Below are 23,018 nucleotides of genomic sequence, written 5' to 3' on the forward strand. Positions count from 1 at the left end.
CGAAGTCAAGTGGGCCTTAGGAAGCATCACTACGAACAAAGCTAGTGGTGATGGAATTCCAGCTGAGCTATTTCAAATCCTACAAGATGATGTTGCTAAAGTTCTGCACTCAATACGCCAGCAAATTTGGAAAACTCAGCAGTGGCCACAGGACTGGAAAAAAATCAGTTTTCATCCAATCCCAAAGAAGCACAATGATAAAGAATGTTCAAACTACCACACAGTTGTACTCACTTCACACGCAAGCAAAGTAATACTCAAAATTCTCCAAACTAGGCTTCAACAATACATGAACTGAGAACTTCCAGATGCTCATGCTGGATTTAGAAACGGCAGAGGAATCAGAGATCAAATTGCCAATATCTGCTGGATCACAGAAAAAGCAAGAGAATTCCAGAAAAACATCTACTTTTTCTTCATTGACTACACTAAAGCCTTTGACTGTGGGGAAACTGCAGAAAATTTTTAAAGAGACGGGAATACAAGACCACCTTACCTGTCCCCTGAGAAACCTGAATACAGGTTAAGAAGCAACAGTTAGAACTGGACATTGAACAATGGACTGGTTTCAGATTGGGAAAGGAGTACATCAAACCTGTATATTGTTACCCTGCTTATTTAACTTCTAAGAAATGTACATCATGAGAAATGCTGGGCTGGATGAAGCACAAGCTAGAATCAAGATTGCCAGGGGAAATATCAATAACCTCAGATATGCAGATGACACCACCCTTATGGCAGAAAGCAAAGAGCAACTAAAGAGCCTCTTGATGAAGGTGAAAGAGGAGAGTGAAAAAGCTGGCTTAAAACTCAACATTCAAAAAACTAAGATCATGGCATCTGGTCCCATCACTTCATGGCAAATAGATGGGGAAACAAAGGAAAGAGTGAGAGACTTTATTTCTGGGGGCTCCAAAATCACTGCAGATGGTGACTGCAGCCATGAAATTATGACTCTTGCTCCTTGGAAGAAAAGCTATGACAAACCTACATATTAACCTCTACACATTAAAAACTCTGCATGTTAAAAAGCAGCGACATTACTTTGTTGACAAAGGTCCATTTAGTTAAAGGTATGGCTTTTCCAGTAGTCATGTATGGATGTGAGAGTTGAACCATAAAGAAGGCTGAGCGCTGAAGAATTGATGCTTTTGACCTTTGTTGCTGGAGAATTCTTGAGAGTCCCTGGACTGCAAGGAGATCAAACCAGTCTATCCTAAAGGAAATCAATTCTGAATATTCAAGGAAAAGACTGATACTGAAGCTGAAGCTGCAATACTTTGGCACCTGATGTGAAAACTGACTCATTGGAAAAGACCCTGATGATGGAAAAGACTGAAGGCAGAAGGAGAAGGGGATGACAGAGGATGAGATGGTTGAATGACATCACCGACTCCATGGACATGAGTTTGAGTAAGCTCTGGGAGATGGTGAGGGACAGGGAAGCCTGGCATGCTGCAGTTCATGGAGTTGCAAAGAGACATGACTGAGCGACTCAACAACAACAACAACACTTGTTATCAAACTTCTGTTCGTTTTCTCTTGTTACTCTACCTTGTATTACATAGGAGTCTCAGCCATGAACCTAGAAGGGGAGAGGGAAAATCATTTTTCCTTCTTTATGTGTCATCAAGGGGCTATTTGATATCCCCTAGCCTCTTATATGTTGATGCTGTGTCCTGTGAGGAGCTGCTGGTGCTGGCTGTTTTACACAAGCTTTTAAATTTTTTTTAAAAAAATTAATAACAGCCTATTTCAAACAGAAATTCTGTTGTCTGTTACTCTCTGAATGTGCTCAGTCCTGCATGAAATTTGGCACTTTATGTAGTTACTCCCTTAATTGCATTCATGTTTGATATAGCAAACAGTTGTCAGATCTGTCAAACTTCTGAGCCTGAAGAAGAGCTCCCTTCAAAGCATATTTCAGTTCACATGAATCTCAAAGGTTTATATTACTCCTTATCTAATCCACGCTTCTGGTCCATGCCTTCCTCTGGCCATTGTTCTTATTTTGCTTTTTTTTACTTTGAAAGCATCTTGTTTTTTCCTGGACAACCCTTGCATATTCAGTCACTTACCTTTCAATATGGATGTTCAAACAGTATTATATTGGGTATAATGCATAACATGAGGTCTAGGGCACCTTCATGTATTTGAAAGGGGAGGAAAAAGAATTTAGGTCAAAGGGGCCATTTCTCAAAATATTGGGAAAAAATCTTCATTTACCTTTGCTTTTAAAACACCATCTGAGAACCAAGCTAAGAAGGTTAATATTTTATATAGTTCCTTCATATGGTTATGGCACTCCCTTGTTAATTATTTGAGACATCAGTGTTTTACTAATGTTTAATGCTAATGTCATATTATCACCTGCTACAGCTAATAATTTCCAGTGGTCATGTATGGATATGAGAGTTGGACTGTGAAGGAAGCTGAGTGCTGAAGAATTGATGTTTTTGAACTGTGGTGTTGGAGAAGACTCTTGAGAGTCCCTTGGACTGCAAGGAGATCCAACCAGTCCATTCTGAAGGAGATCAGCCCTAGGATTTCTTTGGAAGGAATGATGCTAAAGCTGAAACTTCAGTACTTTGGCCACCTCATGTGAAGAGTTGACTTATTGGAAAAGACTCTGATGCTGGGAGGGTTTGGGGGCAGGAGGAGAAGGGGACGACAGAGGATGAGATGGCTGGATGGCATCACGGACTCGATGGACGTGAGTCTGAGTGAACTCCGGGAGATGGTGATGGACAGGGAGGCCTGGTGTGCTGCGATTCATGGGGTTGCAAAGAGTCGGACACGACTGAGCGACTGAACTGAACAGCTAATTGATTTCTAAAATCACAGTTCATAGTCCTTTTCTCTTGGAAGTCTATAATGAACTCAGATTCTTAGGGCCCTATTCTCCATGAAAATCACCCCTGACACATTACAAAGTTGAGACCGCTTATTAAAAACATAGTTTACACATTTACATAAACATTCTGAGGAAAAATGATAAGGATATGGAAGAATGAGAAAGTACGAAGAAAGAATCTTGGCTCCAGGGCTGGAAGTTATGGGAGATGAGATCATTAGGATAAAGTTCAGCTTGATGGGATACAGTCAGTCATTTTAATGTTCACTGTATGGTGGCACCTGGAACAAGCTATCAGGTGATTTTAATCATTTGTTAAAAATTGAAACAAAATAATTTTCTAAACAGTCCAATGATCAGAGTTACTGGGGACTTTGGAAGTAGAGTGAGAAACCTAAGATAAAGTGCCTGTTGAACTTGTGCTAACTGTCCTGTTGGCCCTGTCTCCAGGCTGCATCAAGATGCTGCTCTTTTCATTTCCAAGGTTCCAACAGAACCTTGTGCTTACAGGCATTCCAGATATTGTCACACTTTCTAGTGTCTTTTCACTGCTTACTTATCTGTTGATTCTGTTAGATTCTGAAGTCCTTCAGAACAAGGAACTCATCATTGTGTCTAGCATAAGCCCCTAAATAATGTTTGATTTTGTTTGATTTAATGTAATTTAATATTCACTAAAAGTCTGTTCAAAACCTTTGCTTTTTTAAGAAACCTGACTAGACCTAGATCGCCCAGCACAGAAGAGGCTACTAAGAGTAGATTCCCTTCAAACCCTCCTACCCTGTAGTGCGAATGTAGATTGGTATAGCCACTATGGAAAACATAATGGAGGGTCCTTAAAAAACTAAACTAGAGCTACCATATAATCTAGCAACCCTACTCCTAGGCATATATCCAGAAAAGATGGAAACTCTTAACTTGGAAAGATACATGCACCCTACTGTTCATAGCAGCACTATTTATAATAGCTAAGACAAGGAAGCAAACTATGTGTCCATCAACATAACTTGTTTAAGAAGATGTGGTACATATATACAGTGGAGTATTACTCAGCCCAAAGAAAAAATGAAATATTGCCATCTGCAGCAACACGGATGGATCTAGAGATTATCATACTAAATGAAATCAGACAAAGACAAATATTATATGATATCACTTATATGTAGAATCTAAAAAAATACAAATTAATCTATATACAAAACAGAAACAGATTCACAGACATAGAAAACAAACTTATGGTTGTGAACGGGAAAGGGGGAAGTAATAAATTAGAGGAGTATGGGATTAGCAAATACAAGCTACTATACATAAATAGCTAAGCAATAAGGATTTATCGGGCAACATTGGGAACTATATTCAATACCTTGTAATAATCTATAATAGAAAATAATCTAAAAACTATATCTGAAACACTTTGCTGTATGTCTGAAACTAACACAATAAGTTAACTATACTTCAGTCAAAAAAGCCTGGATTCCCTTCAAATACTGCAAACTCCCCATCATCTCCTTTGGCCAGTTGGGGGTTTTAGGCATACAGTCACCTGGACACACACAATCCTGGGTGCTTGGCTTTGGAGCTAGTTGCATACTTGCAGGGAATTCTTTGGTACAGGAGAAAAAGGCTAAGCCACATGTAAAGGAAGGAGGTGATGGTAATATACCTAATACTCTGTTGCAGAAAGACCCAACATGACTATTTAAATTTCTTAAGCAAATGAACCACAGGCGGAATTATGTTTTATATGAAATTTTTTTCCCCCACAAGATTCTTTTAAAAAACAAGGATGTATATGTGCATTTTTTTTTTCCCCCGAGGAGAAACCAAGTGTTTTACTGGATTCTCAAAGGGACCCTGAAAGATTAAGGTTACTGCTTGGTGTGAGTAAATAGAATTTGGCTTTCAAATGCCAAGCTTCTACTTTTATAACATGTTTCCTTACAGAAAAGATCACATCTGAGCCTCTTTGTACTCTCTGTACCTTGTAAAGCAGTACCCAGCTCAGCAATCCATAGGGGTTCATTTGGACAAAGCACATTGGTAGGGAAAGCAAGGCTTACCTGAAAATCATCACTATCCAGGGCTGACATCTCTTGGCATTGCCACTTGCCTTACCTGTCATGCATGTGCTCATTGGTAGCAGTTAATAGAAAGACTGTATCACTATCTGAAAGGGTAGTAATTCTCAATATATTTGTATACTTTGAAATGTCCATATTCTTTTCCATGTGCAGCTACTATCACAGTTAACTTATTTGTATGGTACTTAAATTGGTAATGATTTTACAATAGATTCTTAAGAACTTCTATGGGATACATATGTCTTCCAGTGAGTGGGACTTCTGTGATGAGAAAACTGAAGGCACGTTTCTCTCATGCAGAAGCTCTGTTTCCTTATTCCTTCCCTTAAATGATTAAAAAAAAAAAAAAAAGAGCAGAAGTCCTGTGAGATCCCAGAGATTCAAGGTTTTTGTTTTTGTTTTGTTTTTTTTTACTTTATTTTGCTTTACAATACTGTATTGGTTTTGCCATACATTGACATGAATCAGCCACGGGTGTACATGAGTTCCCAATCCTGAACCCCCCTCCCACCCCCCCCCCCCCACCCCCCACCCCATAAGTTTTAAAGCCGAAAAATAACCCAAGCAGGTCTGCGACAGCAGGAGACTTTTCTAACAAAGCTCACACGGTTTGGGTTGGGCTATCACCTGACCACTACAAAGTTAAAGAAAAAAAACATTATTTTTATTTTTTTAAAGTGACAGCTTACCTCGCTGGCTTAGCAAGTATTTTTCCCTAATATAGTTTGTTTGGAAAAGAGCTTAACTTGGAAGCCTTCTTTATCCTTAGCTCTTCCTCCCGCCCCCGACTGTACCATTAAATCCTAGCAAACAGGGTGACTAAAAACGATAGGGAGTAATTACCCCCCAATTCCCCCCATTTTATGTATGCCAGCCCTTGTTACTTTTAAAAGTTGATTGTAATAGTCAGTTCAGGGCTGGTCTCTCCTTGCAAGGTCACAGGCTGAGCATGCATTAAACTTCTGACTTTAGCTCAGAGGGTGAGGTAAACAACAGGACTATAAATAGCCAAGTTTCTCACGGTGGCTTTGTGGAGCCGCCCAGCTGAGCAAAGAGAAAGGAAGCAAGCTGGTCGGAAGGGGTTCTGTAAGTAGAAACTTTGTGTTTTCCAAACATGATTCCTTGAGAGTTTGCTAAATGATTTGATCTTCGGGTCTTGATAAAATGTTTTTGTCCTTAGAATAGATTTTTTAAAAAGAGATGGATAAAGAAAATAACGCAAGAGTCTAAACTCCGGGTGCGGTGGGGACATTGTCAGTTCTAGCTGATTTTTGCCCTGCCTTCTGCACAGCTGAGGATAAAGGTAGGGGCAGAGGAGGCTGGAGAAGTGGAATACTTTTCCTCTGTAAAAAGTTGTGTTGTTATTATAGGCAATACTATGTGTTCAAGCTTAAGTATTTCCCACTGAAATAGGAAGGAGAGCTCTAATGGCAAAACAGCTGGTGGGTTTGAGGAGCAGATCTGGCCTGTGTAGGATGCTGTAGAAATGTCCAGGGATATTGTGAGCAATTTCAAGATAAAAAAAAGAGAAAGCAGGTTTGGTTCACTGTGCAAAATAGTCATCCTTAAAAGAGTTAAAACCCATGTCAAAATCAGTGGTTATTGGTGCTTTTAGGAGAATGAGAAGGGGACCCTCAGAAGTGGGTCTGAGGATGTGGGGGTGGGGGAAGAGGGTGGAAAATATTTTTGCATATTTTGTCTTTAAATGGGGAATTTTAAACAAATATAGGTCTGTTTGTGGTCAAGAAATCCAGGCTTGTGATTGAAAAGTGATGAGATTAGTGAAACTCACAACTACATTTTAATTGTTACTGCATTAAGTGAAGTTTCTCAGTAGTGTCCGACTCTTTGTGACCCCATGGACTGTACCTGCCAGGCTCCTCCGTCCATGGGATTTTCCAGGCAAGATTACTGGAGTGGGTTGCCATTTCCTTCTCCAGGAGATCTTCCCAAGAGTGAAGGGACTGAACCCAGGTCTCCTGCATCGCAGGCAAACTCTTTACCGTCTGAGCCACAAGGGCTTCCAGTAAATCTAATTTTATTTATGTCATTATTTTATATAGTTGTCTGACAGCTGTAATCAATCAAGTTTCTTATGTAAAAAGTTATTTCAAGAAAACAAAGTTAACAGCTTCTTGATTATAGTGATGGGAAAATCTCAAAGTGTGAACTCTGTAATCCACTACCCTCTGCCAATGGCTTTAGTTATTTTTTCATCAAAAAACTAAATGAGTGAAATAACCTTTTTATTTATATTCACTCTTCAGCCAGTTGGAATGGTGTGCAGAGTGAGGGTGCCAGGTGCCAAGTTTATGCTGAAGGGTCTGTAACTACTGAATTTATATTCTATAAAGCGGGGAGAATCTAGTCATTTTAGTAAGAAACAAAGCCTGAATAATTTTGATGTTTTCTTTCTCATCTTAGGGCATAAAAAACTCAATTCCCTCTGTCCTAACCTAGAGGGGTGGGGTGGAGGAGAGAGAGGGAGGCTTAAGAGGGAGGGGGTATATTGTACATACAGCTGATTCATACTGTTGTGAGTGATGGAAAGCACAAAAACGAACACAACATTGTAAAGCGGTTATACTGCAAATAAATAAATAAATTAAACCCCCCAAATTCTGGCTACTGTAGTTACTAAAATGTAGGTAAGAGGTCATGTGTTGGAATCGGTAGAACTAGTTTGAATTCAGTTTCCCTGTGACTTAGTACCTGTGTGGGACTTGGGCAAGCTGCCTAAACTCACACTTAGCCAGTTTTCTCAGCTGCAAAAAGAGATAATGGTCATATAATTGTAATCAGGTTTTTAAAAGTTCTATCCACAGCTGCTAGTGCATTAGAGCCCATATCAGTCTGATTTTAGCTTCTCTGCTCCCCTCTTAACTCTGGGCTCACTCGAGGTAATTTATCATTAGCTGCCTCCTCTCCCCCAACCACCCCATCCCCAAAGTACTTTTACTTTTTTACCATAGATCAGTGCCTGAACATGTGCCGACTTCCTAGTTCTGGAATTTTGCCTTGATCTGTCTCCCACCGACCTTCATATCAAAATAAGCACGCTTATCTTGATGACCTGATTCACTTGGTGTGTCTGAAATTAAATATTAGATGTACGGATTTTCTTTCTCTGCTCATCTCTGCTGAATATGTTTTTTTTTCCATCACCTATCTACAGTTCATGTGTTTTATTTGTACCTCTCTGCAGAGAGCTCTGGCCCTTGTTTTGGGAATATTTCTTATCATGTATTTAACTTTCCTACTCAGAGGGGCATTTTTTTTAACCCAAGAACACGCCATCTAGTCACAGGAACTTCCTAAAAGTAGTGGTAGCCAATAAGTAGACTCATAAGAGTGTAGATTTCAGTGAATCTTAAGTGGTACAAGGCCCAGTGATTTGCAGTATTTCTTCCTGGCCAGGTGTCTTCTCATTGGTCCATATTGGTCTTGGCTATGACCGCAATATTTTGGCAGGCAATAACATCTGAATCTCATGCTGGCAGACAGCCCTCACTGCCACCTCCTTTCTTCCTAAGTTCTCTTGCCATGATGTCTTTTCATTTCTATGCAGAATTCCCTATGTACGCTTCCTGTGCTTAGATTGGTAGAGGAAAGAAAGCAGCAGTCAGAACTTGTTGGATCTCAAAAATCAAATCATGTCTACAGAATGTTGCTTGGTTGTAGAGACCGTATTCTCAGAATTTTCCTAGACATGTATTTTCTCCTGGACATATATCTTCTACTAGAGAAGCACTTGACTGCCTGTTTAGGCTAATCTTCATAGCAGGCTTATTCAAGTATCTCGCTAAGCCAGATAGTTAAGAGGTGCTTAGGCAGCTTCCTGACTCGGGCTGATCTTTCCCCTTTACAGGGAGATTTGGTGCTAAGATGCCCAATACAAAGAACCAACAACATGGAGACAGAATCCACTGGCTAGATATTTGTAGAAAGTAGAATTATACCTGCTGGTTTATAGAGATTCCCTGTTACAATCGTGAAGATGACAGAAAGGTTTTCTCTTTTACAGGACAACCCCAGCCATGTGGAGAGGCCTGGGGCTGGCTCTGGCTCTCTGCCTCCTCCTAACCGGAGGAACAGAGAGCCAGGGCCAAAGCTCCTATTGTAAGCAACCTCCAGCCTGGAGCATAAAGGATCAAGACCCTATGCTGAATTCCTATGGTTCAGTGACCGTGGTTGCTCTTCTTCAAGCCAGCTGATACCTGTGCATTCTGCAGGCATCTAGGTAAGGTAGTCTTTCTGTGGTCTAGAATTTCTTAAGGGAATAGCTATTCAATAGATACATGCATAAAACAATAAAAATAGAAAAGATATATTTACTAAATTGTATAAAAAAACCCCACTATATTTGTTGGCCTAGAGCATGTTAGAACAGAGAAGACTAGGGGGATGTTTACAGTGGCTTTCCTGGAGCTATGTAAATATTGTTTTTTGTGTACCTATATTTTATAGGAGCCTACAAAATATGTATTACTTGTGTAAGGAAAATGTTTTAAATTGTACTCCTGCAAATGGATTGCTGCTGCTGCTGCTAAGTCGCTTCAGTCATGTCCGACTCTGTGCGACTCCATAGACGGCAGCCCACCAGGCTCCTTTGTCCCTGGGATTCTCCAGGCAAGAACACTGGAGTGGGTTTCCATTTCCTTCTCCAATGCATGAAAGTGAAAAGTGAAAGGGAAGTCGCTCAGTCATGTCCGACTCTTCGCGACCCCATAGACTGCAGCCTACCAGGCTCCTCCATCCATGGGATTTTCCAGGCAAGAGTACTGGAATGGGGTGCCATTGCCTTCTCCGCAAATAGATTAGTTATTTCAATATAGGAAGCAGATATGAGAGCTTTGCCAGAGTAGAACAAACACTATACTTGCCACCAAAGGTCTTGAGTCATTTAATGAATTTATAAATATATATATTTGTTGGGTTATTTGCCAAATACTTATTGTATACAATTTCTCTGTAACTGGGAGATGGATTAAAAAGATGCACACTTCATAGGATTATTGTGAGGATCATATGGACTAATGTTTGTGCAAGCATTTGGCATATAGTTTTTACTGAGTATAAGAGTTCAATAAATAATTAGAAAAATATAAGTTTTAGTCTTTTAAAACAATATAAAAAAGAGGTCTGAGTAAGTAAAAAATAAAAGTTTCATGTAGGAAAATAGAGGAGAAAGGGAGAAGTCACTAATTAAATTATTCCTTTTTTAATATTTTTTCTAAATATTTTAGATTGGAGGACCTGCGAGTAAAACTGGAGAAAGAAGGATATTCTAACATCTCTTATGTTGTTGTTAATCATCAAGAAATCTCTTCTCGATTAAAATATGCACATCTTAAAAATAAGGTTTCAGAACATATTCCTGTTTACCAACAAGAAGAAGACCAACCAGATGTCTGGACTCTCTTAAATGGAAATAAAGATGACTTCCTCATATATGACAGGTGTGTACCCACCTTTATACACACGTGCATGCACACCCACCCCCAAATTACAATATACCTGCTTCATAGTAAATGTAATAAGTGATTTAAAATAAGACATCTGCTTTTATCTTGTTACCAAATACTCAAAGTGAGCCCATTAGAATGTTTGGTTTTGCCAGATGACTTCCTTTTACACCAAAGAATTCACTCCAATAGGGAAATAAGGAAAATTGACTATACTTTCTTCCCCCTGTACATTAGCATTCTGATTAAATAAAAAGAAAAATCAATTTGTACCTTACGTACAATTCTCACTTAAAAATTTTTCAGATGAATAACCGTACTTTGCAGACTACTGGCTTATCTCTAAAATTACTATTAATACATTTTAAGGTTATATATCTGCATTTCTTAAAGTATGTTAATCATTTAGGCATAATCTGTATGAATCTGCTTTTGATTCCATGAATGAATAAAATGTTTGTATTATGAAAGAACTTCAATGCATACATTATTTGCTATCATCATTTCTAGTTGGTGCTGGTTTGTTTGGTTTTTGGCTCTTCAGGGATGGTAAACCAGACTCTGCCTAGGTCTGAGACCTACTTGGTCTTACCCTAAGTATTTTTAATATTACATGTTATTCTTTTAGGACTGCAAGCTTCTAATTTAATCTGTTGCAAAGTTTAACCTTTTGATATTCATATAAAATTGTATATACAGGATAAAATGGGGGCAAGAAGGACATTTAAACTCCACTGTTTCTGAAAATGCCAAGTGTATTTCCATTTCTTTCATTGTGCTGAAATTTTTGCTGCATCATATTCTTATTTAAATCAGTGGGCTACTGGCCAAGACTGGAGGATCTTTCTCATTATGCTGTGATTTCTTATTGTGTGGAATTTGTGCTGCCTTAGCAGTTATGAAAAGATCATGTGATTTGCAGACCTGATTTATGAGGTCAGTGGTTTGAACTTTGATAGAATTTATGAGTCAATTACAAAACTGTATTTGGCCAAATCACAATAACCACATAATTTTGACATTTATTGTGACATATCTATTTCATTTTTCACAATGCTAGTATCAGACTCACTGTAATCTTTTCTTTGAAACTTTTTATTTTGTATTGGGGTATAGCTGATTAACAATGTTGTGGTAGTTACAGGTGAACAGTGAAGGGACTCAGCCATACATATACATGTATCTGTTCTTCCCCAAGCTCCCCTCCCATTCAGGCTGCCATATAACATTGAGCAGAGTTCCATGTGCTATACAGTAGGTCCTTGCTGTTTATCCACTTTATAGCAGTGTGTACATGTCCATCCCAAATTCCTTTACTATCCCTCCCACCTGGCAACCATATCAGACTCATATAGTCTTGTCATGACCTGACCTGGTATGCAGTGCCAGGAAGCTTGAGATCCCCTTCAGGGAAATTTACTAAAGTTATGAAAGGGTCTTATAACAGTTATAAGACCATGAAACCTACAGTCTCATGCCAGATGGTGCATAAGTAGGATCATGACACTGAAAATATTGTTCACTTTAGTTTAGTCACTCAGTTGTGTCCAATTCTTTGTGACTCAGTTCTTTGCACCAGGTTGCCAAAGTATTGGAGTTTCAGCTTCAGCATCGGTCCTTCCAATGAATATTCAGGACTGATTTCCTTTAGGATTGACTAGTTTGATCTTACAGTCCAAGGGACTCTCAAGAGTCTTCTCCAGCACCACAGTTCAAAAGTAATGTCTCTGTTTTTTAATATGCTGTCTAGGTTGGTCATAACTTTTCTTCCAAGGAGCAAGCATCTTTTAATTTCATCGCTGCAGTCACCATCTGCAGTGATTTTGGAGCCTCCCAAAATAAAGTCTGTCACTATTTCATTGTTCCACCATCTATTTGCCATGAAGTGATGGGACCAGATGCCATGTTCTTAGTTTTTTGAATATTGAGTTTTAAGCCAAAATATTGTAATGACTGTTATATTTTTCAGATGTGGCCGCCTTGTATATCATCTTGGTTTGCCTTATTCCTTCCTAACTTTCACATATGTAGAAGATTCCATTAAGACTGTTTACTGTGAAGATAAATGTGGAAACTGCTCTCTCAAGGTATTTTTCTCAATTATTTTTCTTTGGAGAAAAGAGGAAATCTTTTAAGAGCTACTCAAGTTAGTATTTCATGACTAATTAGCTAAACCAGCGTTTCTTTTGGTATACAAGAAATAAACTACAATAGTCATTTTTATAATTACCTATACTTCCTGTTATGTAACATACACTTTAAAACATCTTTTCAAGATTCATATTGGTTTTATCTAGGAGGAGTTTAGAGAACAAAAAATCAATGCAGATTACATATTTTAATTACCACCAAATGATATTGCATGACTTTAAGTGCTTAAAGAACTCAGCCAACATAAAATACACTATTACAATATTATGAATGTGCTCATATAAGAACATAGTGATAGCGAAGATTATCCATGGCATTACCTGAAGTGGAACAGGCCCAGATAACTACTTAATTCACCAAGAATGTAAGACTGTCAGCTTTTCTGTGACGCTCTTACACAATGCACTTGAAATTACTGATACTTTAAAAAAATCATTTTATTTTTAAAATTAATAACTATTTATTTTTTACTTCTTTACAACCACTAGAATATTTATTCTTTGTTATGAGAAACACTATATGTATGTATGATTTATAAAAAAAATACTCAAAGAATTGATTTTAACTTATATTAACTAAATTTCTTATATTAAATAAACTTCTTTTCCTCTCAGATTGAGAAGGAAAATAACTCCAAACAGTGTTTCCTTGACAGAGCAAGTTGGCAAAATTTGAACTCAGGTTCAGAAATAATTAAAAGTTTTATTTATGAGCTCTGCTTCCTTTAGATTTTTCCCAACTCTAAAGAAAGCCATTCACATTCTAATGACTCACTTAAGTTAATTAGAAAACCAACAGTTTAGTTAAACTTAGTTGTGCCATTCTTCACATTTTAATCTGCATAATAATACTGTGAGGGTTATTTTACTGCTTTTACAGATGAGACTGAAGTAAAGCAAGTAAAGTACTAACTCAGTGTCTAACTTGTACTCAGTGCCTAATGAATGTTAGCTCTGTTGATTCCTATTTTATTCAGTATTTTGAAATTTTGAAAATGCCTAGTAATTATAAATATTTGCAGAGTTAATTTTATTGGCTCTTTTGAGTTATCAGAGAGAAATTAGTTTGTTTCAGAAAATAATATTAGATTCAATGCTTTGTTGACACTGGTGTGAAAGGTTCCCTTTGGTAAACTGATTTTAGGATTTGATAGTTTGATTTTACTGCAGTCAGTCTAAGTTCTTTTAACCAGTTAGTTTATTTAGTTTTGCTTTTGCAGATATAAATATAGTGGTTTTGTTTTCTTTTTAAGCCTTATGTAGCTCTCAAATTCTTCCTCAGAATTCTTAAAAATTTAGGAAATGCTTTTAATAAGGAAAGGAAAATTTGAATTCTGCTGTTGATTTAACTAGTATAGAAGCTTAAGTATTATTAAAGCTTTAACTTACTACATTTTAAAAAATCTATTTTCAAAACATTTACATTGATTTATTTGCAAAATGTTTGAAGATTCTTTAGTTAAATGCAAACTTTGTACAAGGAGCACTTTATAATTAGGTATGGATGGGAACCAAATTTTAATAAAAAGTCTAGGTGTTGAGCCGGAGATAAAAATTTTTTCTCTTATTAATATGATGCCGGAAACACAAAACCAGTTCAAATCTAATTAAGCAGTTTGACTTTCATATATGTTAACTCCAGAATTCATTTTTTCATGCATTCTTGCTAAATCTATAAATTTGTTAAGTGATTTATAAAATGTATTCCAGACACAGGAAGATGAAGACTTCTGTAAAAATGTATCTCTGGCTACCAAGGAGAAAACAGCTGAGGCTTCACAGCGACATCACCATCACCATCACCGTCAGCATCCCCATCCCCACCCCCACCCCCCCCCCCATCCCCATCCCCATCCTCATCCCCACCCCCACCCCCATCACGGGCATCAGCTTCATGAAAATGCTCATCTTTCAGAGTCTCCAAAACCAGACACACCAGATACCCCTGAGAATCCCCCTCCTTCAGGTCTTCATCACCACCACCATAGGCACAAGGGTCACCAAAGACAGGGTCACTCAGATAACTGTGATACACCAGTAGGAAGTGAAAATTTACAACTTTCTCTTCCACAAAAGAAGCTCTGACGAAAGAGATGCATAAATCAGTTACTCTGACAGTTTCCCAAAGATTCAGAATCTGCTTTGAGTAGCTGCTGTTGCCACTGTCGACATCTGGTATTTGAAAAAACAGGGTCTGCAATCACCTGACAGTGTACAGAAAACCTCCCCTCTTTATGTAGCTGACAGGGCCTTTTGGCAGAGGAGAACGTCATTGAATCTTGACAGTGACGTTTGCCTCCAGCTGCCTGACAGGCAGCAGGTCAGCAGCTCAATCCCACAGAAGCCAGCACCAAGTGAAGCTGAAAAAATAAGGCCAAAATGTGAAAATGACCTTCAAATTAAATATATGAAATTGGATATATTCCCCAAGTCAATCTACACATTACATTCCCAGCATTTGTATAAGCTACCTAATTAATAGTGATTCAAAAATAGGAATTGGATTTGTGCAAACATGGAGAAATTGACTTCCACATTTAAAAATTTAAGTCAAAGAAATTTTGACCCAAACCATATTTTTATTCAGCTGAAAGGTGGTTGCAGCATTTGGTTAATATGTTTTTCTTTTTCTTTTTCCAGTATTCTACTTGCATTAATGAGAACAGAAACGTAAACTATAACCTAGGGGTTTCTGTTGGATAGTTGGCAACTTAGAATGGAGGAAGAACAACAAAGACATGTTTTCCATTTTCTTTACTTATTTCTCAAAACAATATTATCTTTGTCTTTTTAATCTTATGTTTTTAACAGATTAAACCTTTAAAGCAAGAAGTGAATTCTGTCTTTTCAGACCCAGAAATACTCACACATGAATATTTTGCTATGATTACTTTTTAGATATCCATTCATACTTTTTTATATCTAAGACTCATATCTTGATTTTTACTATCATATATGAATGAAGCCTTTATATCTTGTTTTTTTTAATCATACTCTTTAAAGTTTGAGATTGCCAATCTTGAAAGATAGATGGGAAAAGAGAAAAGAATGTTGTCTAACTCTTGATTGCTTAGAAAGTATTTCCATAGTCAATGATGGTTCAATAGGCAAACCAGGTCCTATAAACCTGAATTTTTTTTATGGTTAATACTATTAAGCAGAAATGTAGAACAGGACTGGCAAAAATGTGGATGTTTGATTCAATAAAAAAGTTTAAAGCTTTTTGTTTCCATTGTTGTTATTAGGTAGTATGTTATATTGACAATCAAAATTAATTTTCAGCTGCTTTTAAAGAAATTAGCAACTAATGAACCTACTCAAAACCGTCTACGCTTAAAGTGAGGATCTTTGCCAACAAGTTTAACTTGAGAATCTTTGCTGATAGAGAGGCGTTGTTCTAAATCAAGAACGGTATTACGAAGAACTGCAATCTCCTTGTCTTTTTCTTCCTGAAGATGCTGAAGTTTCTAAATGGAGCAGAACAATTTCGTTACTGCAGTTCATAAATAACTAAGTATTAATACAAGGAACAACAAAACTGCAAAAACGATGCTTCTGGTTTAAGTAGAAGTAGGTATTTAAAAAGATACCATATTTTAAAAGGTCTATAATTTTGTTTTTGTAGGTGTTAATGGTAAAACTGGTGTAAGGACAAAAAACATATTAGCACTATTTGTTGAATAAGAAATATGCCATCTGAGTACCTAAACAACTTCAGAATAGTAAGTCAGCTTTAGTTCAAAATACATTGTGGAATTCCTGAGATAGTCCAAAGAGTCAAAGGACTTGTCTGATGTTTTAATTTACTACAAAGATTTACTAGTGTAAATTGAAAGTAACTTACGAAGATTATTAAAAATTTAATGTCTTTCTCATAGTGGGATAAATATATTTTCAGGAAAACTGCTAAGTATATTGTTTTAAATATAACTTTTATGGAAACACATGAAGAATTTTTTTGAGCAACAGTCATGGAAGAAAAAGTCACGTACCCTTTTGTAGATACTGTGTGGTGAAACAGTAGAATCTGGATATGATTTTGTTTTAGTTTGAACTCTTGCTAGCTTGGCATCAAACTGAATCAAGTTTAAAAAGAAAGTTGAGAACATTCTAGTTAAATGAAACAATTGTTTCTATAAATATAATACACTATATTCTTAGATGTATAATCTGTAGTTCAAGTGTATTCACTGTATAACAGAAGATAGAAAAGTCTTCAGAACAAGGATTACCCAAACAAGATTGACCCCAGCTGTACTTAAAAATTATCTGGGCAGGCTTTTTAAAGAACCGAATACCTGGATAGTACCTTAGAGATTCTGGGGTGGGGTCAGGAGCATTTTTCCTCAAGACATCCGTTGATTCTATCATGTAGGGTTAATAATCTAGTTAACTAGGGTTGAGAATCTCATTAACTTAAAGGTAGATAAAAATACTTTCATGTTACTATGGGTGTATTTTGTAAAGAAAATGTAGTGTAATCAACATTCATGCGAAAACATTTAAATACCCTTCTATAGAAACTGTGAGGCTAAATAGAATTTGGATATGATTTTACTGATTTAGTTTGAATGCTTGCTGGTTTGACGTTAAACTGTGTCAGGTTAAAAAAATTCTCATGGGCCATTCTTACAGGTCATGTTTTTTTTTTTTTTTTTGCAAAATCTTCCATTATTTTTCCTTCAGGTTGAGTTTAGTGTAGCCTCAGTGTGAACTAAGAATAAACTCAGTGAGATCGTGTTCTGGTTTGGGGAGAGAATGGATAGTTACAATGAAGATAAATAGCAAGTAAAAGTCGCTCAGTCATGTCCGGCTCTTTGTGACCTTATAGACTATATAGTCCATGGGATTCTCCAGGTCAGAATACTGGAGTGGCTAGTTGTTCCCTTCTCCAGGGGATCTTCCCAACAGAGGGATCGAACCCAGGTTTCCTGCATTGCAGGCAGATTCTTCACCATCTATCTTTCTACACATTTATTAGGAAAAAAAAATAAGTTATTTATTGTAAATGAAAAACTTCCAGTCGGTTCATCAGGGTTTCACAATTACTGCTGAGGAGAGAGTAACATTAAGGATTAAAAACACTCTCCCTACTGCTAGAACGGTAATCCTAAAAAGGCTGCATAGACTCAGCTGTCAAATGTAGGTAATCTTTGAGCTGTCTCTGCAGCCAGAGGAGATAGTACCCTCTGTGGAAATCAGCATCTTTTGAATGACTGAAGAGTCCCACCTTGAGGCCAAGTGCTGAAAGGCAGTAACTAACAGTTGTGCAGGGTTTGAGCACTGCATGCTATGGATGAAGAATAAGCATGTGTAAAACTGTCTCAAGGTTGTTTCTAATCCTGAAATTTACCTCACTGTGATGACAAAGAATGGCCTAGACTAAGGGATGCATCCTCAAATTCAGCAGAGCCTTAAACACTTACCTCTAGCTGTAGTTTGATCATTTCATTTTGTTTTTCCCTTTCTTGAGTTCTTAACTTTGCATTTAACTCGGAAATTTCCAACTCCTTTTTCTCTATCAGTTCTTTATTCTTTTCTTCACTTAATTTGACTGAATAAAAAAAATTCACCTTAACATTTCAAAAATCTTAGATTACTTTTTTGTATTAAAAAAATGACAAGAAAGTACAATTTATTAATAAAAATGTATTTTAGAAACTGTTTATGTGCAGGGTAGCTTTTATATATTTTAAACAAGCCCCTTAAAAATGATTGAAACAAAAGGGCTGCCCATTGAATGCTTTTGAATGAGTAAACTAATTTGTACTGTTAAATATCTAGAGAATAATGTTCTCTGAATGCCTGGAGAATATGAAATTTATTGGTTAAAGAGAGACACAAAGCCTGGGTTCCTATGTATAGAGGGCTTCATATCACAGGATGACTAGAGCTTTACCAGCTTGTTCTGGCTTCCTCACTATTTCCCTTCATAGGCATTTTTGTCCAATAAATTTCTTTGAATTTTCTACTCTCATCTCGGTGGTTCCTTGGAGGATCTGAATTAGCACAAGAAACAGTTAGGATGGGCACGTACCACGTTGTGAGGAAGAGGACACCATCATCAGTGGTATGTGGAGGACTGGGAGTTCCTAGTACACCACAGGGGTCTGATTACTCAAGATTTTGTTGTTGCTGTTTAGTCGCTAAGTCATGTCCAAATCTTTTGTGACCCCCAAGGAGTGTAGCCTGCCAGGCTCTGTCCATGGGATTTCCCAGGCAAGAATACTTGAGTAGGTAGCCATTTCCTTCTCCAGGATGCTCTCCAGAGGATCCTCCCAGCCTAGGGATTGAACCCGTCTCTTCTGCATTGGTAGGCTGATTCTTTACCACTGAGCCAGGGAAGCCCACTGAAGGTTTTATGAGCAGTTATCTGGGAAAACGTCCTGGTGGAGGTGAATGCCTTGTAGGTATAATAGTTCAGGCGTTTGAAAGATGAGAGAAACAAAGCCCACAAAGACAGGAGAGTTATTTATCGCTAAATTAAATTGACCTCCTGTGTGTGTATGCTCAGCTGGTTCAGTCGTATCTGACTCTTTGTGACCCCATGGGCCACCAGGGTCCTCTGTCTCTGGGATTCTCCAGGCAAGAATACTGAGGTGAGTTGCCATGCCGTCCTCTGGGGGATCTTCCCAACCCAGGGATTGAACCTGTGTCTCTTACATCTACCTGCACTGGAATAATAAGAAACTGAGAGCTGTTAGAAGGTAAAGATTTAAAGAACAGGCGAGAGAGTCAGAGGGTCTCTTTGGAAGCCCACAGACAGGCTCTTATGAACTCTAGTGGAAGCGCAGGCACAGCTGAGCAACAGAATCTTATCATTAAAGTTGCAGAACTCCAGAGGGGTTTAAATGCTCAGCCGAAACAGGTGTGCCATGTTAAATTAGAATCCTGGTTGGAAACACCTAATATCCTAAAAAATAAGACAGGGATATCTGGATCAATGCCTATGAGGAAACTGCTTTGACAGCTCCCCTAAATGCTCAGAACTGGCAGAAGTGACCTACTTTTTCCTAGTAAGAGCTAGCCCTTAGCTTAGCTGATGAAAGATGCTGCAGAGGCTCCTCTCCAGAGCGGCCCTGGCCTCCTCTTTTGGTGGCTAGGCCAATAGCTAGGGTTAAAGCTCAGCATCACCTGGCTGGGGCAATACTGGGGCTGGTAAGTGGGGAAAGTGAATATGCCCCAAAGAGCTGCAAGAATTAGCTAGATTGTATTGGGAAAAGCCATGTGAATACCCTTGAGAAGGCACTTTGAGGGTGCAGGATAGAAGACGACAGAAATTAAGACTAGGTAAGCAAGAATTCATGGACTTGAAGATACTCTTTAGGGTCAGGGGACATAATACCGTAGCAAGGACCCAGGATAGGGCAAATTCTGTTGGAGTAGCCTTAGACCTCTAGAGAAAGTACTGGCCAAAACAGAGTGAAGTGGCAACACCTGAGATGCCCTGGCAGCTAGCGAGAAAGGTATAAGGAAGCTCTCAAAAGTTGGCATGCTTGAGTAGATGTATCTTGTGAGGCAAGAAAACGCACCAAAGACTATGTTCCTTAGGAGGACACAGAAGACACACTATTGATTAAGCCACAGGGAATGTGCTGGTGAGAGACAAACCAGCATCACCAAGAAGTTCAACTTTCACTCTTATCTGCAAGCTAGGTCTGACAGTAAGAGGTTATAAAGTTGGGCTCATTAATAGTCATGAGTGTCCCCCTTCCCCCACCAAGTTATAGAAGCCAGATGATGGTGCTTAACTGCCAGAAGCCAGGAGGCCACAATTATCATAATGACCAGAAAGGTCAGAAAGCAGCCAAAGGGGTGTTTTTGAGAATCGTCGAGTGAGTTAACAGATGAGCAGTAAATGCTGCTTAACAAGTACAAAAGAAATAAGAATGGAGGAACAGGAGGCTGAGGGCACATGGCCCCGTTAAGAATTATTCTTTGCTTGGTTCCCTAACCTGAACCAAGGTTTTGGTCTAGAACCTGCTGGCTGAAAATACACAGTTAGGTCCCTAGGAGGAACACTTCAACAACCCCTCTTCTAGGTTTCTCCTGAGGAAGAAACGTCCACAGAAGTATGGAGAACCTGCTGCCTGAACTCCTATGGAGAAGGAGGTACGTGTAGCATAAGGAGGGAACTGCTGTGCCCGTGAAAATGCATCTTTCAGATCTCCACCTGCACGGAACGTAAATGACTCATTGGTTTTCATGACCATGTTTATGCTGAGGTCTCGATTCCCAAGAGCTGCTCCTAGCCACTGACTGAACTTGGCATGGATACTAAGGCAGATTTGTTCCTGACAGTTGCAGAACCTGGCTGATGGGCAACTTTGGCCCAACTTTGCTGACTTTTTTCTTATAAATGTGTCACAGACTGACTTCTCCTGTCCAGCACACCTTTCTTCCTTCTCTTTTTCACATCGATTTGACTTGTAACAGCTAACCCATCTCCCTCAGTTTTCTCCCTATCTACCTTCACAAATGTTTTCCTTTATACATCTCTCGAATGTCTAATTCTCTCTAGGCATCTGCTTCTCAGAGAACCCAAAGAAACTGCAAAACTCTTTTCTAAAGTGGTTGTGTAATTTTACAGTCCCACTGGTAATGTATGAGAATTCTAATTGCTCTAAATTCTCACCAACACTTGGCATTGAAGTTTTGAGTCCATGGGGTCGCAAGAGTCAGACATGACTGAGTGCCTGAACAAGAACAGAAGGTACAATGTGGTATCTCACTGTGGTTTTAATTTGCATTTTTCTACTAACCAATTATGTTGAACATGTTTTCATGTGTTTATTTTCACCTGTATATATTATCTGTGTCCAAATATTTTGTTCATTTCCTTATTGGGTTGTTTGACTTATTATTGAATTAAGAGTTCCTTATAGATTTTTGAACATAAGTTCTTTATCAGTTATGCATTTGTAAATATTATCTACTAGTATGTAGCCTGTCTTTTCACTTTCTTTTGTGTTGAAGAACAGAAGTTAATAATTTTTGATGTTCAATTTAGAATTTTTTCCTTTACTGTTTGTGCTTTTTATTTCTTTGTAAGAAATTGTGGCTAACTCAGGGTCACAAAGATTATCTGCTATGCCTTCTTCTAGCTGTTTTATAGATATAGGTTTACATTCAGACCCATTATTCAAGTTAATTTTTGCATATGGTGTGCATCTAGGCTTGTTAAGAAACTTTTTAATACCTTTATGAAACCAGTTAACTCTCAACATTAGTTCATGAGACCTACTTTGCAGAAGGAAGAATATTTCATTAGTGAAATTATATTCAATATGAGTATATAAATATCAAAGCTAACTTACATTTTATACTAATTTTACAATAATATTAACTATCTCATATTAAATAATGTTAAATTCAAACTCCATGAGTCCAATTTATAGATGTAATTTATATCACATAAATATACAGAAAGCAACAGACCTACATTGAGATGTGTAAAGGCAGTGTTTATTCAATAATATTGGTAATTACTGAAAAAATTATATATGCATGTAAGTTTTTTTTATGGTATCTTCAGTTCAGTTCAGTTGCTCAGTCGTGTCCGACTCTTTGCGACCCCATGAATCACAGCATGCCAGGCCTCCCTGTCCATCACCACCTCCCGGAGTTAACTCAAACTCATGTCCATTGAGTCGGTGATGCCATCCAGCCATCTCATCCTCTGTCGTCCCCTTCTCCTCCTGCCCCCAAACCCTCCCAGCATCAGTGTCTTTTCCAATGAGTCAACTCTTCGCATGAGGTGGCCAAAGTACTGGAGTTTCAGCTTTAGCATCAGTCTTTCCAATGAACACCCAGGACTGATTTCCTTTAGGATGGACTGGATGGACCTCCTTGCAGTCCAAGGGACTCTCGAGTCTTCTCCAACACCACAGTTCAAAAACATCAATTCTTCAGCACTCAGCTTTCTTCACAGTCCAACTCTCATATCCATATATGACCACTGGAAAAACCATAGCCTTGACTAGATAGACCTTTGTTGGCAAGGCAATGTCTCTGCTTTTCAATATACTATCTAGGTTGGTCATAACTTTTCTTCCAAGGAGTAAGCGTCTTTTAATTTCATGGCTGCAATCACCATCTGCAGTGATTTTGGAGCCCAGAAAAATAAAGTCTGACACTGTTTCTACTGTTTCCTCATCTATTTGCCATGAAGTGATGGGACCAGATGCCCTGATTTTCATTTTCTAAATGTTGAGCTTTAAGCCAACTTTTTCACTCTCCTCTTTCATCAAGAGGCTTTTTAGCTCCTCTTCACTTTCTGCCATAAGGGTGGTGTCATCTGCATATCTGAGGTTATTGATATTTCTCCCGGCAATCTTGATTCCAGCTTGTGCTTCTTTCAGCCCAGCATTTCTCATGATATACTCTGCATAGAAGTTAAATAAGCAGGTGACAATATACAGCCTTGATGTACTCCTTTTCCTATTTGGAACCAGTCTGTTGTTCCATG

General features: G+C 38.2%; 2 protein-coding genes across 2 annotated transcripts in view; one reads left to right on the forward strand and one right to left on the reverse strand.

Moving 5' to 3' along the window:
• Positions 1-5,965: 5,965 nt before the first annotated feature.
• Positions 5,966-15,772, forward strand: SELENOP (selenoprotein P). The gene is made up of 5 exons (XM_027980091.2): positions 5,966-6,021; positions 8,960-9,175; positions 10,182-10,394; positions 12,370-12,487; positions 14,261-15,772. Exons 2-5 carry the CDS (start codon positions 8,973-8,975, stop codon positions 14,951-14,953), a joined length of 1,227 nt encoding a protein of 408 aa, XP_027835892.2. The 5' UTR covers positions 5,966-6,021; positions 8,960-8,972; the 3' UTR covers positions 14,954-15,772.
• A 36-nt stretch (positions 15,773-15,808) lies between these two features.
• The window catches only part of CCDC152 (coiled-coil domain containing 152), a 39,253-nt gene continuing 32,043 nt past the window's right edge, over positions 15,809-23,018 (reverse strand). Inside the window, exons 5-7 of the mRNA XM_042233820.2 lie at positions 17,977-18,104; positions 16,543-16,626; positions 15,809-16,017 (exon numbers count right to left, since the gene is read on the reverse strand). Coding sequence (XP_042089754.1) covers positions 15,868-16,017; positions 16,543-16,626; positions 17,977-18,104 — 362 coding nt within the window. The 3' untranslated portion in view covers positions 15,809-15,867. The remainder of the gene's footprint in view (positions 16,018-16,542; positions 16,627-17,976; positions 18,105-23,018) is intronic.

This window comes from Ovis aries, chromosome 16, assembly GCF_016772045.2.
Source record: "Ovis aries strain OAR_USU_Benz2616 breed Rambouillet chromosome 16, ARS-UI_Ramb_v3.0, whole genome shotgun sequence".
NCBI classification, from domain to species: domain Eukaryota; kingdom Metazoa; phylum Chordata; class Mammalia; order Artiodactyla; family Bovidae; genus Ovis; species Ovis aries.